The sequence below is a fragment of the Perca flavescens genome, chromosome 8, assembly GCF_004354835.1.
Source record: "Perca flavescens isolate YP-PL-M2 chromosome 8, PFLA_1.0, whole genome shotgun sequence".
NCBI lineage: Eukaryota > Metazoa > Chordata > Actinopteri > Perciformes > Percidae > Perca > Perca flavescens.
This window is the reverse complement of record NC_041338.1, coordinates 26,146,365-26,160,179: the sequence shown is the minus strand read 5'-3', so window position 1 is coordinate 26,160,179 and position 13,815 is coordinate 26,146,365. Positions and strand designations below refer to the sequence as shown.

Genomic DNA, 13,815 nt, shown 5'->3' with positions numbered 1-13,815 from the left:
TTATGTCAATCATCATGCCGGCCATTATGTGAGTATTAAGTATTTGGTTTTAGATGAAGATAATCCTGAACATCCCTTGATCTACACTCTAAAACTTAAAGAGCTTTTAAACACCCGTCTTGATTTATAATGCCCACACTGTTCATAAATGTATCATTAACATTACAGCTGGGTTAAAAGGAGATAAACACTCTTAACTAATTAGCATTGCATTCGACATATTCCAGTAGAGCAGCACAGAACCTGATACAGGTACTTGTGGTATTATGTATTTGTTTCAAACACTGGCACCTCTAGATGACCTCTTGTGTTTATTTGGCCCGTGTGGGGAGTGTGGAGATTGTAGAGTGTGATAAAGTGCTACTGTGGAGAACAGGGAGTTGCAGCTTCACCTCTCCCTTAGGAAGAATTTTCTGCTCGTCCAGTTTGAAGGCGGTACCGATCTTCCGCCTCACTGTGGGCGGCTCCTCTCCTGGATCCAGAGGATATTCCTTCGGAAGCTTTCCTGTCAGCTCCTACAAAAGATGGACATGGGGACAAGTTAAAAAGGAAGAGCTAAAAGGTTTTCTGGTTTTCAAAACATGTGACAGATCTGTTTTCCCATACCGCCTCCCTGATGCAGATGCTCTTGAGTTCCTCGAGTCTCTTTTTTAGCGTTTCCTCCAGAGCTTCTTGCCTGGCCCTCAAGGCTGCCAGCATGTCCTTCTTAGCTGTCTGGGAGCTGTCCGATTCCTGAGAGCCTGCAGCGTACAGACAACACATAACGTGATTGCCGGAGTCCAGAGCATGTGTGTTTTGGGGACTTCTTTTGAGGCAGATTGCTGAGGGGAGGTAGAAATTGCGTGTGCACCTGCTATCCTCGCAGGATGTTTACAGGGAAGTGAATGGAACATTTTGATAAGGAAACTGAGTTTTACTGGTGTGTTTGTGCGAGCGAGTGAGTGTTTCAAGGAAGGGGCTGTTTAGGACAAATCTCTAAGGCCCTTCGATGGTGCCAGTCTTATATGCAACATGCCTGGTTAAAAAAAAATATTCCCCCCCCTCCACACACACACACACACACACACACACACACACAGTTTCTCTCTGTTGCTCTTGCAGTGGCAAGACATAGCAACAATACAAAACTAACCACCGTTGAAGGAGTCGTGGTAGAAAGAAACATTAAATGGCTCTCTATTGTTACAAGATATACTATATTTAAGTTCATTGTTTCTACACCTATTGTTTTGCAGATACACATGCACGCACGCACGCACGCACGCACGCACGCACGCACGCACGCACGCACGCGCACGCACACACACACACACACACACACACACACACACACACACACACACACACACACACACACACACACAGCAAGCAGTGACCATCCAACAGGTCCTACAGCTCAAACACAATCAGTTTGGTGCGTTAAGTCATGTTGAACAGCCATATTTCTGTAGCGGCTCATTTGGAGTCACGAAGGGTTTTTAAATTGATCAGACAAACTATGATCAAGTCATGATTTTGCAAATTTAAAGCAATAAAATTCTCCGATCTTGTCAGTCTGAATACAGCTGTCTTTATGTTCAAAGTCTATAGGAAAATATTGCCTGAAAATATATTATGTTTGTTTGAAAAAAGGGAACAGAAATATAACCTAAGAGGAGAGAACATGTTTAAAAAACAAATGGTCTGAACAAACTTTAAAATGAACACCATTTCGGTAAAAGGGGTCGACTTGTGGAATGGTCTCACCAATGATCTTAAGAGGAGTAATTCCATTCATTATTTCAAAAAACAGTTTAAAACTTTAATATTTTTCAAATATAAGGTTGCCTAAGTAAAATCGTATAGGTATGTTGTATGTATATGTGCATGCATATGTATGTGTATGTATGTATATGCGTATGCATATGAGATATGTTTATTCATGTATATTGTTTATGTTTAACTTCTGATGGGTAGATGTTGTTTTGTAAATAGGGTAGGCGTAATGAGCTATGGCTTCAGCCTTCACCTTTTCGGTTACCACCCTTGTTTGTAATGAAATTGCTGTACTTATATTATGTTTTATGTTTAGTAACCAAATAAACCTTCATTCATTCATTCAAGTCAGACAGACACGTGTTAGCCGTGGTGCAGAGGGGAGGTGCATGGATGTGGCATCGCAGTTCCTGTGACATATTTATGTTGCAGGGCAGAGATGGCCTCCAGTCAGCAGTGGATCATGAAATCAACATACTGACACAACACCAAGGAGACAAGTGGCAAGACACAGACAGATAAGACAGAGACACCCTGTATGATACAGGGAGGGGGAGGGACCAGACAGGGTAGACTAGAGAGAGTATCTGTACTAAGAAAAGGAGGAAAAGTAATAAGCGATCCAATCAGGAAAATGAGCTGTGGAGTGATGAAAATGAGGAGAGCATGCAGGACATTTTTTACTGAAAGAGAATAGTGTTCTTCTTTCCTGGGAACAGTAATTGATTGGGTACTATACAGTACTTGAAATAGATGAGCCCACAGCCATGTACAGACACACATGCTTGCCTCTTCAATCATAACTGATGCTGCTTTGGTGTAGCGCACGTCATTTTGTAAGTGAATAATGCAGCAGTGGCTAATCACGTTTCAGGACTTTCAGCCAATTACTGCACACGCTTTCCTAGCATGCAACACAGTTTACATGGCTGTCTGGGTTTAAAAGGGCATTCTCTTTTCTACTCTAAATGTGGTTTGTGTACAAATCTTTCTGTCACACTCATTACTTGTTCAGCACGGATAAGCATTGTTTTAAAGCCAGTGGCAAAGTTGTACACTGACCCGCTGCCCTTTTCATTCCCTCACCCACTAAATTTAGAGGGGGCAGGGGGCCTCTGGAGGATGAGTCTGTGTGACATGGAGAGTGGGTGTGGTGTTCCATACATACAGAAAGACACTGGGTGGGGTGTGTGTACAGTATGTGCGTGAGAAATGTCAGCACAGAATCAATGGCCTCTTTCCAGAAGCAGCTGTTTCTGTCGCTTCAGTTGTCAAGACTCCCCCTCACCACTACACAAAGACTAATACGCACACAAATCAATCTCTCTCTCCCCCTGTGTCACAATCCGTTTCTCCTTCTCTCGCAAGCACAGTCATGTGCTGACCATGTACTGACCTGACGAGAGCAGACTGCCACTGCTGCCACTTATAATTTTGCCCTTGCTTCCCATGTTGGCAAGTTTGGAGGTCTTCAGAGTTCCTGTTTCCGTAAGGTCTATAGCGATCTCGTTCAAACTCCGCGCAGCATGGATCTTAGACTGGAAAGACAAGAATGAAGAGGGTTCGTCAAAGCACACCATGCAGCAGTTTAATTGCAACACTCTTGCTGACCATGCTTGCTGAGTTTGCTGTATCTCTAGTACATCTCTAATCCTGTCTGTGGTCTGTGGTGTGAGTGTGTAGGTGGTGGGCCTGACTGACCTTGCTCTGCTTGCGGTCCAGGTAGAACTGGTGTTGGCTAATAGCCATGGCCCAGATGGACTTGATGAGGGCCGGACAGGCGTACCACGTATGCACAGCGATGCCACTGTGACCAAACGTCCTTCTTGTCACCGACGCCCTACAGTAGGAGCGGACACAAGGCCTCCTTAAATACACTGAATACAAAAGATGGCTACATATTTGAGTGAAAACACTCCCACCCGACAACTGCACCACCACTACCACTACTACGACTACTACTGCGGCTGTTACAGTAAGCAAGGGGAAAAAAAAAGAAATTGGAAGCTTGAGAGAGCAAACCTGATAGAGATATTCTTTTGCAAAGCCACACACGATGTTCCCCATTGTTTACTCATCCTTATTTAAACACACATCTGTAGCTGAGCAACAGACCAGCTCACCCTAATGACAGCTTCTTTAAAAGAAAACATCACTGCTCTCTGTTTCACCCTGTCTGTCTTTTTATCCCATACCCTCCCTCCCTCTGTCTGTAGAATAACACTCCACATATATAGCCATGTTAAATAAACACAAGAGAGGTCACTTCCTCCGCAAAACAGCTATCGCGCAGCCATCTATCCTTCTGTGGTCAACTATCAAGGGTTTATCCTGAGTGTGTGTGTGTGTGTGTGTGTGTGTGTGTGTGTGTAAGTGTGAAAGAGCTCATGTGTTTGTGCATGCATGTGGCTGCACAAGTGTGTTAATAATCAGCCTATCAATCTATGTCAGGCTCCACCGGGACATCCCCAATATCTTGCTCAATTGCCAAGACAAATGCCGCAACCATTACTGAATTAGATTCCAATCTCTCCTTTCCTTTCCTGTAGTTTGAATCGTAACACATTCACATATGGCACAGTGGTAATTTACAGTAAAAGCTACTGGAAGGTATCCATAACTGAGGGAAAATTCTATCCCTTCCAAATATGAGCCACAGAAAATTCAATGGCAATAGCATTCAATTACTAAAGTAGAATTGGTATCATGCAGTTCAACACTCAGTTACTCAGCTTCAATTTGTGATATAAATTTACCTCCTGGGGTCATGAACTTCCACTGAAAACTTCTTCTCTCTGAAGTAGAGGTTCTCCAACTGACGCCATTGGAACACCTGAGGTTTAGGAGAAGCATACACTTCAGCGCTGGTCACACAAAAACATGCTTCACATGAATCCACACAGCCTTCAGCCAAATCCTCTACTCTCTTCTTTGTATGTTCCAATTTGTTTTGAGAGAAAATGAAATGGATACGAAGGGAGAGGAGAAAAAAAAGCTGATGAAGAGGAGGAGTTAGACACAGAGAAGGAGGTGGAGGGAGAGAAAAGGACCTAGTCTCTGATGAGGTCCAGACCAGGCGGTCTTGTCCACAGTGGATCCCTTCGTTGGATGACCTCACTCTGAAGAAAGACAGTGTGAGAGGGAGGAGGCTTTCTTCCCTCTGCTTGAATTTTTTTTTTCTCTTTTCCGTCCCCTTTATGAACCATCAGATCCACTTTAAATGGAGCCCAAGCCAGCTGGGCGAGAAAGTTTTCCCCAAGACGTACTCCACAGCATGTGTGTATCTTAAATCCTCCCAGAGGCAGGGGAACAGAATGTTATGAGTTGGTGGGTGTTCACCATCTGTAGGCATGTGTGTATGTGTGTGTGTTGGTGAAGAGAAAGTGTGTAAAGTTAAGTTTCCTCCTCTCCTGTAGCTTTGCTAGGAGGGAGGGGGCGTTTATGCATCCCCTCCTCCTGACCCCTCCTCCCTCCCTCAGGGACTGTGCTTCCTGCTCTGGGCTGTGTGTGTGTGTGTGTGTGTGTGTGTGTGTGTGTGTGTGTGTGTGTAACAAGGGATCAGGGACGGAGTGATGAAGGGGAAAGAAGCTTTCTGTGGCCCCAGCAATTGAAGTGCCCTTCCTTTGTTTAGTCAGACCTCTGTGTACACACGCACACACACACATTCACAAAGTCTGAGTCTGTTTCTTGTTAGAGAAGAGTAGAGTGTGGGCTATTTCAGAACACAAGTGGGCCTGCATCTATCAGCTGGAGCTGACATACAAACACACTGACCAACCATCATTGAAGAAAGCAAAACTAAGGACTGACAAACAGGAGAAAAGAAACAAAGTATAAGACCCAGCTATGGGACAGGATGAGGGAGGAATAGAGGAGAAAAGGAGCTAAGGGAGGAACAGGTCACAGCCTAGGAATTTTAACAGCCTGGGGAAACAATGGACATAGGGATGAGAGGGAGGAAAGGGGAGGAGAGGAAGAAATATGATGAAAAACGTATGTAAACAACGATCTAATTTATGTATTTCTGTACTGTATCTGTGTGCACAAGCATGAAAAAAAAGAAAACCGCCACTGTTATCAAAACTGTTGCTGTACCGTACATTTTCAATGGAGTGTGAAGTGCTAATGTAGCATGGTGCTAAATATAGCGGGCAGGGTAGATTGAGTGAGTTAGTGACTGCGCGTGTGTGTGTGTGTGTGTGTGTGTGTGTGTGTGTGTTGGCTACATATGGGCCAGAGCTGTGGAGATAAGATAGGTGTTTGTAACTGTGTTCAGGCACGAGACCACTAAAGCTGTCCTCTCCATTAGTGAGACAGAGCTGCTGCAATTTTGGAAGTAGACTTTGATGTTTCAGGATAAGTTCTAAACGTGTAAGTGAGACATTTTTGTTGTGGTTCTCTGTTTTTTTCAAAAAGTGCCCCAGTTACATAAGCCCATTGTATTACTGTAATGAAACCTTTGTAGTCTTCATGGCAGACTGTGAATAGCGTCAAAATCTGATAAAAACATGCTGACAGATTCTTTTTTTTGGAACTCAGTCAAAGCCGTTGGGTGCTTCTATTAGGGCTGAGCTGGTGCACGTATGCGTGCATATGCTATAAATCCTCTTCCTTTTGACTGTAAAACACTCGCACACAATGGCACAAACACGCACAAGCAGAGGAAGTGGCTGGTCATTATTCACAAACAACTGGGTGCTCGGGTGCACAGACGCACGTCTGTGCACCCGAGCACACATCCATTACAGATGAAAAGGTCAGATCTGATACAGTGTAAAGGCCTTTCTTCGATGTAGTGGACTCCCAGGGGATTACGGGAAGAATAGAAAGTTTAAATAGCATACGCATATTATTCCTTTCTAGAACTGGACCCAAGGCTCTCAAAAGACTATTGTTTCACCCATTGGTGGGCCTCTGTATGCTACACTATATCTACCAGTTGTCATGGAGATGCAGATACACTCTGGAGGCACTTCCTTTTGTTTGTGTTTGGGTTGTTGTGTTTTGGAGGGATAACATTTATTGGAAAACTAATCAGAAAAGGCTGTATGTGCCTATTTGCTCTAAAATGAAACACAGACAGAAGCTGACTAAAATCAGTGGGTGTGTATTCTCAATCCACGGCAGAAAAAGGTATCAATATGCAGTGAAATGCCTGTGACATTACATCAATTTAAACTGTAGTTTGCTGTGTTTGATTGAACCTTCTTGCGGCTTCTTTACAGTGTTGACAGACACATGTTTGCCTTAAATCAGTCAGGTAGACCTATAATCTCTGTCTAAATGAGTCAGAACACACTAACGAGGCACTAGTATGGTGTGTGGTTCAGTTGTAAACCCCTGCCTGCATGTACTGTATGTGTGTCTGTATGTGGCCTGCGGTAGGCAGAGAGGGAAAAGTATGTTAAGACTCCAATAAAAAGGGTACAGAAGATGGTCTGGATTTAGAAACAACAGGGATCTCCCCTGGTAACTAATTAAACACGACTGCCTCCAGTACACACGCAGCTATTTTTACAGCACAAGTTGAAGTCACTTAGGCGCTAATTAATAAATAAAAAAGGTTAGTGTTGAAAACATCAACCTTTTTTACAGTGACAAAAGACGGTAATTGGCCCATAATGTCTCATAATTAGTGTTCTGCGTCACAGTACTGAAGACCTGAGCAGTGATTACACTCTGAATCACTGGTTACTACAGTAGTGCTGGACTGACTAGCTGACTGACTAATCACCAAATAATCTGCTCTTCCTCTGGTTTGCTGAAATAGCGATGACTCTCATTACTACCATAACATATGGAAAGCTCCTAGTGACCTCTATGAGTCTCTCTTCCTATGAAACACTGAACAACTTTGGAAATAAGCACCGCCCACCCTCCTTTATCTGTCTTATTAGTGGAAAAAAAACTTACTGTGTTCATTGGGATTTAGTCAGTCTCGTGATGTTGCATGCAAGACATGCAGTTCACATATCCCTTTTGGGTCAAGCTCCTTAGACTACAATCTTACTTGTGCAGTGAAGAGGCCCAGTCTTTATTTTCTCTGCTTTAAATATGTGTGTGTGAGGGTGAGGGAGAAAGAAGGAGAGAGGGGGGGAGACAGTGAGGGGTTCAGTACAGAAGCTTAACGGACCAATGACTCGCACTGACTGTTGCTATAGCACCTGAACGCTTGATAAGTCTTATGTGTGGGAATGCTGTTAACTCTTTCATTCCTCCATCTCTCTCTAAAATATCTAAAACCCCTCTCCTTCTTTGTTCTTATCACAGAGAAACATGTATATACATTGTATAGTAAAAAAAACCACACAGTTTGTGACATTTTCACAGGTTTCTCAGCAGGTTTTGGCGTTTGTGTCTGTGAGTTAGAGGTGACATCAAGTGGACTGCATTTTTCCCATCACCATGGTTATTTAACTATCCAAGCAGCCACAACATTTGGAGTACTTGGTAATGAGGCAGGGTTGGTGCTCAGTGGTGAGACAGTCATTTAGACTGGAATGCACCACACACACACACACACACACACACACACACACACACACACACACACACACACACATACACACACACAAAGAGCACAATGTTAGTGGCAAACAGGAAAGCTGTTGCAGAGAGGAAGTATTCATTAGGATGGTAGGTTCAGAGTTCAGTCCAATTCCTGTGTGTGTGCGCGTTTATGAGCAACAGAGTGTCAGTGTATGTGTGTGAGAGGGTCTTGGTAGTCGGTCAGTATGCAGGGATGCCGTTAACCCCATTAACACCCTATAAGACAAGGCTGAATGCCATAGATCAAGGCCCTAAAGACGACTGGAGGTCAGAGGTAAGGTTAAGAAAAGCTTTCACAGACAACCCACTGGTTGCATCGACTGGGAGGAGAACCCATTCACAGAAATAAAAGCAGAACAGGATGCAAAACATTCCAAGACTGCATGTCTCCAGACAGTAGTTTTTGTACAGCATTGTTAGAGCTCTTCCCAAACACAATATGCTGATCACTGAATGGAAAAAAATAGAGAGTGGTGGCCATGAAAACATTTCCTTCTAAAGTTACATGTTAATTATATTACGTAACTACTCGCTCTTCTTTAAAAAGGCCGCTGAAAGAAATTAGGTACCAAATTGAAAGATATCTAAGATAAGTCGTACGTTCTTTACAGGAGCAGAATATTTTGTTAATACAACATTTTGCAATTTTGGAAATGATACCAATTGATGCTAAAGCTCACTGAGAGAGTCAAGGCTGTGCAGAGGACAGTTCAGTTTGTGGTGCAGAGAGATCAGAGGGAACATCATCTCACCTTCCTGGGTTTGACTTTGTCTTGGTGGTCGTACTGAAAGATGCCTTTATAGCTCAGACCCAACCACCATGGGATCCCCTGCTTGTCCTAAAACATAAACGGAGAAATACCTCAGGAAAGGTTGTGCATGTGTATGGGATTGATTGAGAGAGAAATGGAAAGCAAAAGAGGGACAGATAAAGAAGGACAGAGTACAAATAGCTTTAAACTCCAAATCCCAAACTCCCTGCTTGCAGGTCCAGAGTCAACAAAAATGTGTGTGTGTGTGTGTGTGTGTGAAAAAAGTAAAGGCAGAGTAGTAAAACTGTACCTTAACACCATAGTAATGTACTCCATATGTGGGGAGAGACTCTACAATGCTCATGTAACTGTGAGGAGCAGAAAAAAAGACATAAAAGGGTTACAGAGAACACAGCCTTCCATAAAGTGAACGAACACAACCAGGCATACATACACACACTTACTTTACAATAGCTTGCCCTCTGGACTGCCCATTGAGCTTCTTGTAATGCTCTACGACCCGGTCTTCACTGTAGGACAGTACAATAAAGAGAAAGAAGGACAAATATTTAGAAGGGGCAAAACAAGACGAATAGAGCGTGTGCAAGGTTGTGGTGGTTTGCTGGATAACTGACTAGTCTCTCACCAGTAGGCTAGAGATGGGTGCTCCTTTAGGGCCTGGGTGGGCAAAGCGGGCAGCTTTTTCAGGTCAGACCTGGTTGCATCATTGCTGTAAGGGAGAAACCACAAGACATGGTCAACACTACTTCTGCAAGAACAATCATTCTCTGTCGTAGGCCACAGTTTCAGTCAAAAACTGACTGGGAGATACCACTGAACTGTAGAAAAAGGAACACTTCAAATTTGCAAAACCCAATATTTCCCAGAACTGAATTGAAATGTTAACGTTGAAAAAAAAATGGTGGGAAATGAACTAAGTTTAGTCAAAGAGAGGAATAATTGCTGATGGCCTAATTGCTCTCTATTTCAGAGACTGGGCGCTGTTTATCTCAGAACAGCGGCAGAGACACTGACAGTTGGAAGCAGGAGAGAAAAAAGGGACAGAAACACAGACACAAACATGAGGGAGAGATAAAGAAAGAAAGATAAAAGGAGATACATATGGGATGGAGGAAAAGATAACCACAAAGACAGAGTAAATGAGACAGGGAACCACACAGAGACTTGGCCCCAGATTCAGTTTTCAGACCTCCAGTGGCAGGAGGTCTTAATACTCCACTCTAATCCCCTAGCCTCTCTCCAGCCTCCGCCAAGGCCTCCGAGGATTGGGGAAAGCCCTGGGAACATTACAACCTATGAGCTAAAGCCCTGGAAGAGTTCCCAACCACCCTGCCCGTCTGTTCAATGTGTGAACACAGCTGTGTGCCTGGATTGGTTGATATCCATTCAACTACTCATTAGGTATACGTGGTTGTGTGCACCACTTTGGCATTGTACTCGATGAAAGGGCAGGCAAGGGCTCAATTTGAATAATGCAACATGTGCACCATGGCATTGTAAGATGTTCATCTTCACAAGTCACTAAATCATATATTCAGTCTTAAAATATGATTTTTCTTTGAGTAGTTTGAAATGAAAACCGAAATCCAACTTCTTTCTCAAGCAGATTCACCTGTTGATAGATTTTTTTAAATACTGAAGTCATTGAAAGGCTGTTTCCACTACCATCAAGAGAAGTGCTCGTGATTCAAGGAAGTTCTTAGAACAAATTGTTTGAATTTGACAAAATTTGACACTTATTTTAGAATAATGATATCTACAGAGCCAATACATTAGCGTCATAATGGGGAGCAGCAGTGACAGATATAGTGAAACTTAATATGAAGGAAGGGTACAATGTATGATTTTGAAGAGATATGCAGAGGGCAGGGTCTATAGAGCTTTTAGAGAAAGAAAGGTATTTGTGCGTGGGAGTAAGGGGGATAAAGAAAAGGGGGAGGAGGGTGAAAGGAATGTCTCCAGAGTGTGTCACATTCCATCCCTCTGCAGGATATTGTGTTTATTTACTCCTTTCACTGGCGGAAATGAGGTCAGGGGTGATGAGCGCTGTGGTCTGTTATCATCCCTACAATAAAGGGATGAGGGGATGAGGGATGACACACATTTAGGCCAACATCACACAGATGTACATCTAAAGAGCCACATGTGGAACGTAGCTCACATGAAACGTACATGACTGGAAAGCTCCTTAGCTATAGAGTTTAACTAATGTGAGTTTAATGACTGATACTTAATCTGATATGTCTGAACTGAAGTCGTCAGTAAAACATTTCATTTTCATTAGAAAATATTTCATGTCCCAATGGTGAGCCCTGTCTTAAATTGGAAGGAAGTCACTCCCAATGGGCTCAGAATCAAAGAGAGTTCTCAGCGATGCACCTCAATGCACAGGGGAGAAGACGGACCACTGATATCATTCTGTTTGGGCTTCTCTCTTCTAAATCAACATGTATAAACCCATCCACCCCTGTCACTAGGGAAGAAACTTAGGTGATGAGACAGAATACGTGATATAAAAATTGGAAAAGAACACTCCAAGCTACAACCTTTTTCTTTCTTACATGTCCACTACATATAATCATTACAAGTTACTGATGTGCTTACCTGGTGAAATCACCTTTAGCCTCCTGTGGAAATAAAAAAAAAAAACTTATTGAGAGAAGAAAGGATTTACATATGTTGGATATGTGAGCACCAAGCAGTGACCATAAAATGGGCATTTATGTTCTGTTTGTATTGGTGAAAGAGCAGTCAGGTCTGCCGTGCTGAAATCAGAGAGAAACATTAAACCTCCATCTGGAGTGAAATCTCTGAAGGTCTACAGACCAGATACTTGATACTGTGCATCTGCACCTGCATGGAGGGCACACACACACACACACACACACACACACACACACACACACACACACACACACACACACACACACACACACACACACACACACACACACACACACACACACAGTCTATGTGTAATATGACCTTGCAGCATTACAGTTAATGGACTGACCTACTCTGAGAAAGGGATAGGAGAGAGAAAGGGCTGGCGTTGAGGAGATTTTGTGAAGTAAAAGAGTTTCCCCGCTGCTCTGTTTTATATTAGCACTGACTGACTGCACCAAGAATTTAGCTGGTAGCCAAGAATTTGGCTACCAACAAAGAAAGTTTAGGTTTTTAGGATTTATAACCTCCCAGCGTCATTTCAGATTACTAACAGATTGATGACTGCAATAGATAATGTGATCTTAATCATCGTCAATTAAGACCGAAATAGATAATGTGAGTTTAGTCATGGTCAATTAGGATCAAAGGCTGGTGGAGACATTTTGGAAGAAAACTTCAAACTGTTTCAGAACTGCTTCATTGCAGAACAACAGCAACTGGAATAACTAGTGTGTTTGGCTGCATGTGCAAATGGTGAAAAACAGATATCCAGACAGACCTCCACACCCACACCCACACCCACACCCACACACACACACACACACACACAAACAGACACGCTTTATCTTACTTGTAGAATAAAGGAAGCCAATTCGAAGACAACATCACTGTCCACTTCAATAAGCTCCTGGAAGAAAAATAGAAGGACAGGGGCCATGAATGACACATTGTCTTACTGCTGGCCAGCAGGTAAATAAATAAAACACACACTGTGCAGAGTAAAAGTGGACGTGCCTCTGATCATTATCCATTTATTCGAGATGGATTGCTAGTTCCTTTCATCTCCCCACATGACCCCCCTCCCCACCATTTTTCCTCTCTCCCTTCTCTAATTTCATGACCTCTTCATGTGGATTGAGCTCAGAGATTAGAGGCAAACTGAGGGGGTTTGGGAGAGGGGGCTTAAGGTTGGAGGGTGGGCATGGATGCTCTGGTTACTAATCATACTCACTACTCAATCCATTTTCCAATTTTTTTTATTGTATTATTATTTTTTTTTAAGGATGGAGGGGGGATTTAAGGACGGGGAAAAGGTAAAGGAATGGAGTCTTTATCTGCATGATCATTAGTGTTGTTGGTTTTTCTTTTGGTGTTTGTGCGTGTAATCACCGACCATATGTAGGTACATATACATGGAATGCTAGGTCTGCATTGAGAGGGAGAAGGATAAGGGTTAGTGGGCAGTGAGCAGTGGGTCAACTATGCCAGGAATGTTCCCTTTACAATCCACCACATAATTGGTTGGGAGATCAGACAGCCATGATGAAACACTAGACAGAACAAACCCACCCTGGGTGTACCACCCAGCGTGGCTAGCTACACATTGTCACATAGCATGTGCTACTGTACTGTATCCCACAGAACAGTAGAATGTGTCTCACTACTTATACAAATGAGGTCAATGTATAGCCTGATCTACTATATTTTAACTACTGTGTAAGTGCAAAAATGTTTTCTAAAAAATACTATGTGATATTTATTTTCTTGCTCTATTTTTGCCTCTCTCCCTTAATGGGATCGTCAGGAGAGCTGGTAATAATAATAATAATAATAATAATAATAAATTGAATTTATATAGCGCTTTTCACAAACTCAAAGTTGCTAGAGAGATCATTGGTGTTTAGCTGTTGTTCTTATCAGGGTGATTTGTGATAAATGAGCAGAGAGGGATCAGGTATCTCTGCCAAGGACATTTTAACAGAGCTATTGGTGGGACTGAATCAGAAACCTTTTGTTTGTGGGACAGTCTCTTCCTGACTACTTGGTTACATAGTCACTGCTATTCAAGTCT

At 42.9% G+C, this 13,815-nt stretch overlaps 1 protein-coding gene across 10 annotated transcripts in view; it reads right to left on the bottom strand.

The window, feature by feature from the left end:
* Positions 1-13,815, bottom strand: part of frmd4a (FERM domain containing 4A) — a 103,179-nt gene that overhangs the window by 10,433 nt on the left and 78,931 nt on the right. For 8 of the 10 annotated variants that reach the window (XM_028584814.1, XM_028584810.1, XM_028584806.1 and 5 more), the window contains 11 exons: positions 12,595-12,651; positions 11,682-11,704; positions 9,703-9,786; positions 9,521-9,586; positions 9,367-9,424; positions 9,057-9,143; positions 4,512-4,588; positions 3,457-3,598; positions 3,152-3,293; positions 607-740; positions 393-515 (listed from right to left, as the gene is read on the bottom strand). In XM_028584814.1, the coding sequence (XP_028440615.1) occupies positions 393-515; positions 607-740; positions 3,152-3,293; positions 3,457-3,598; positions 4,512-4,588; positions 9,057-9,143; positions 9,367-9,424; positions 9,521-9,586; positions 9,703-9,786; positions 11,682-11,704; positions 12,595-12,651 (993 nt within the window). The remainder of the gene's footprint in view (positions 1-392; positions 516-606; positions 741-3,151; positions 3,294-3,456; positions 3,599-4,511; positions 4,589-9,056; positions 9,144-9,366; positions 9,425-9,520; positions 9,587-9,702; positions 9,787-11,681; positions 11,705-12,594; positions 12,652-13,815) is intronic. The other 2 variants (XM_028584808.1, XM_028584816.1) reach the window with 1 other exon arrangement.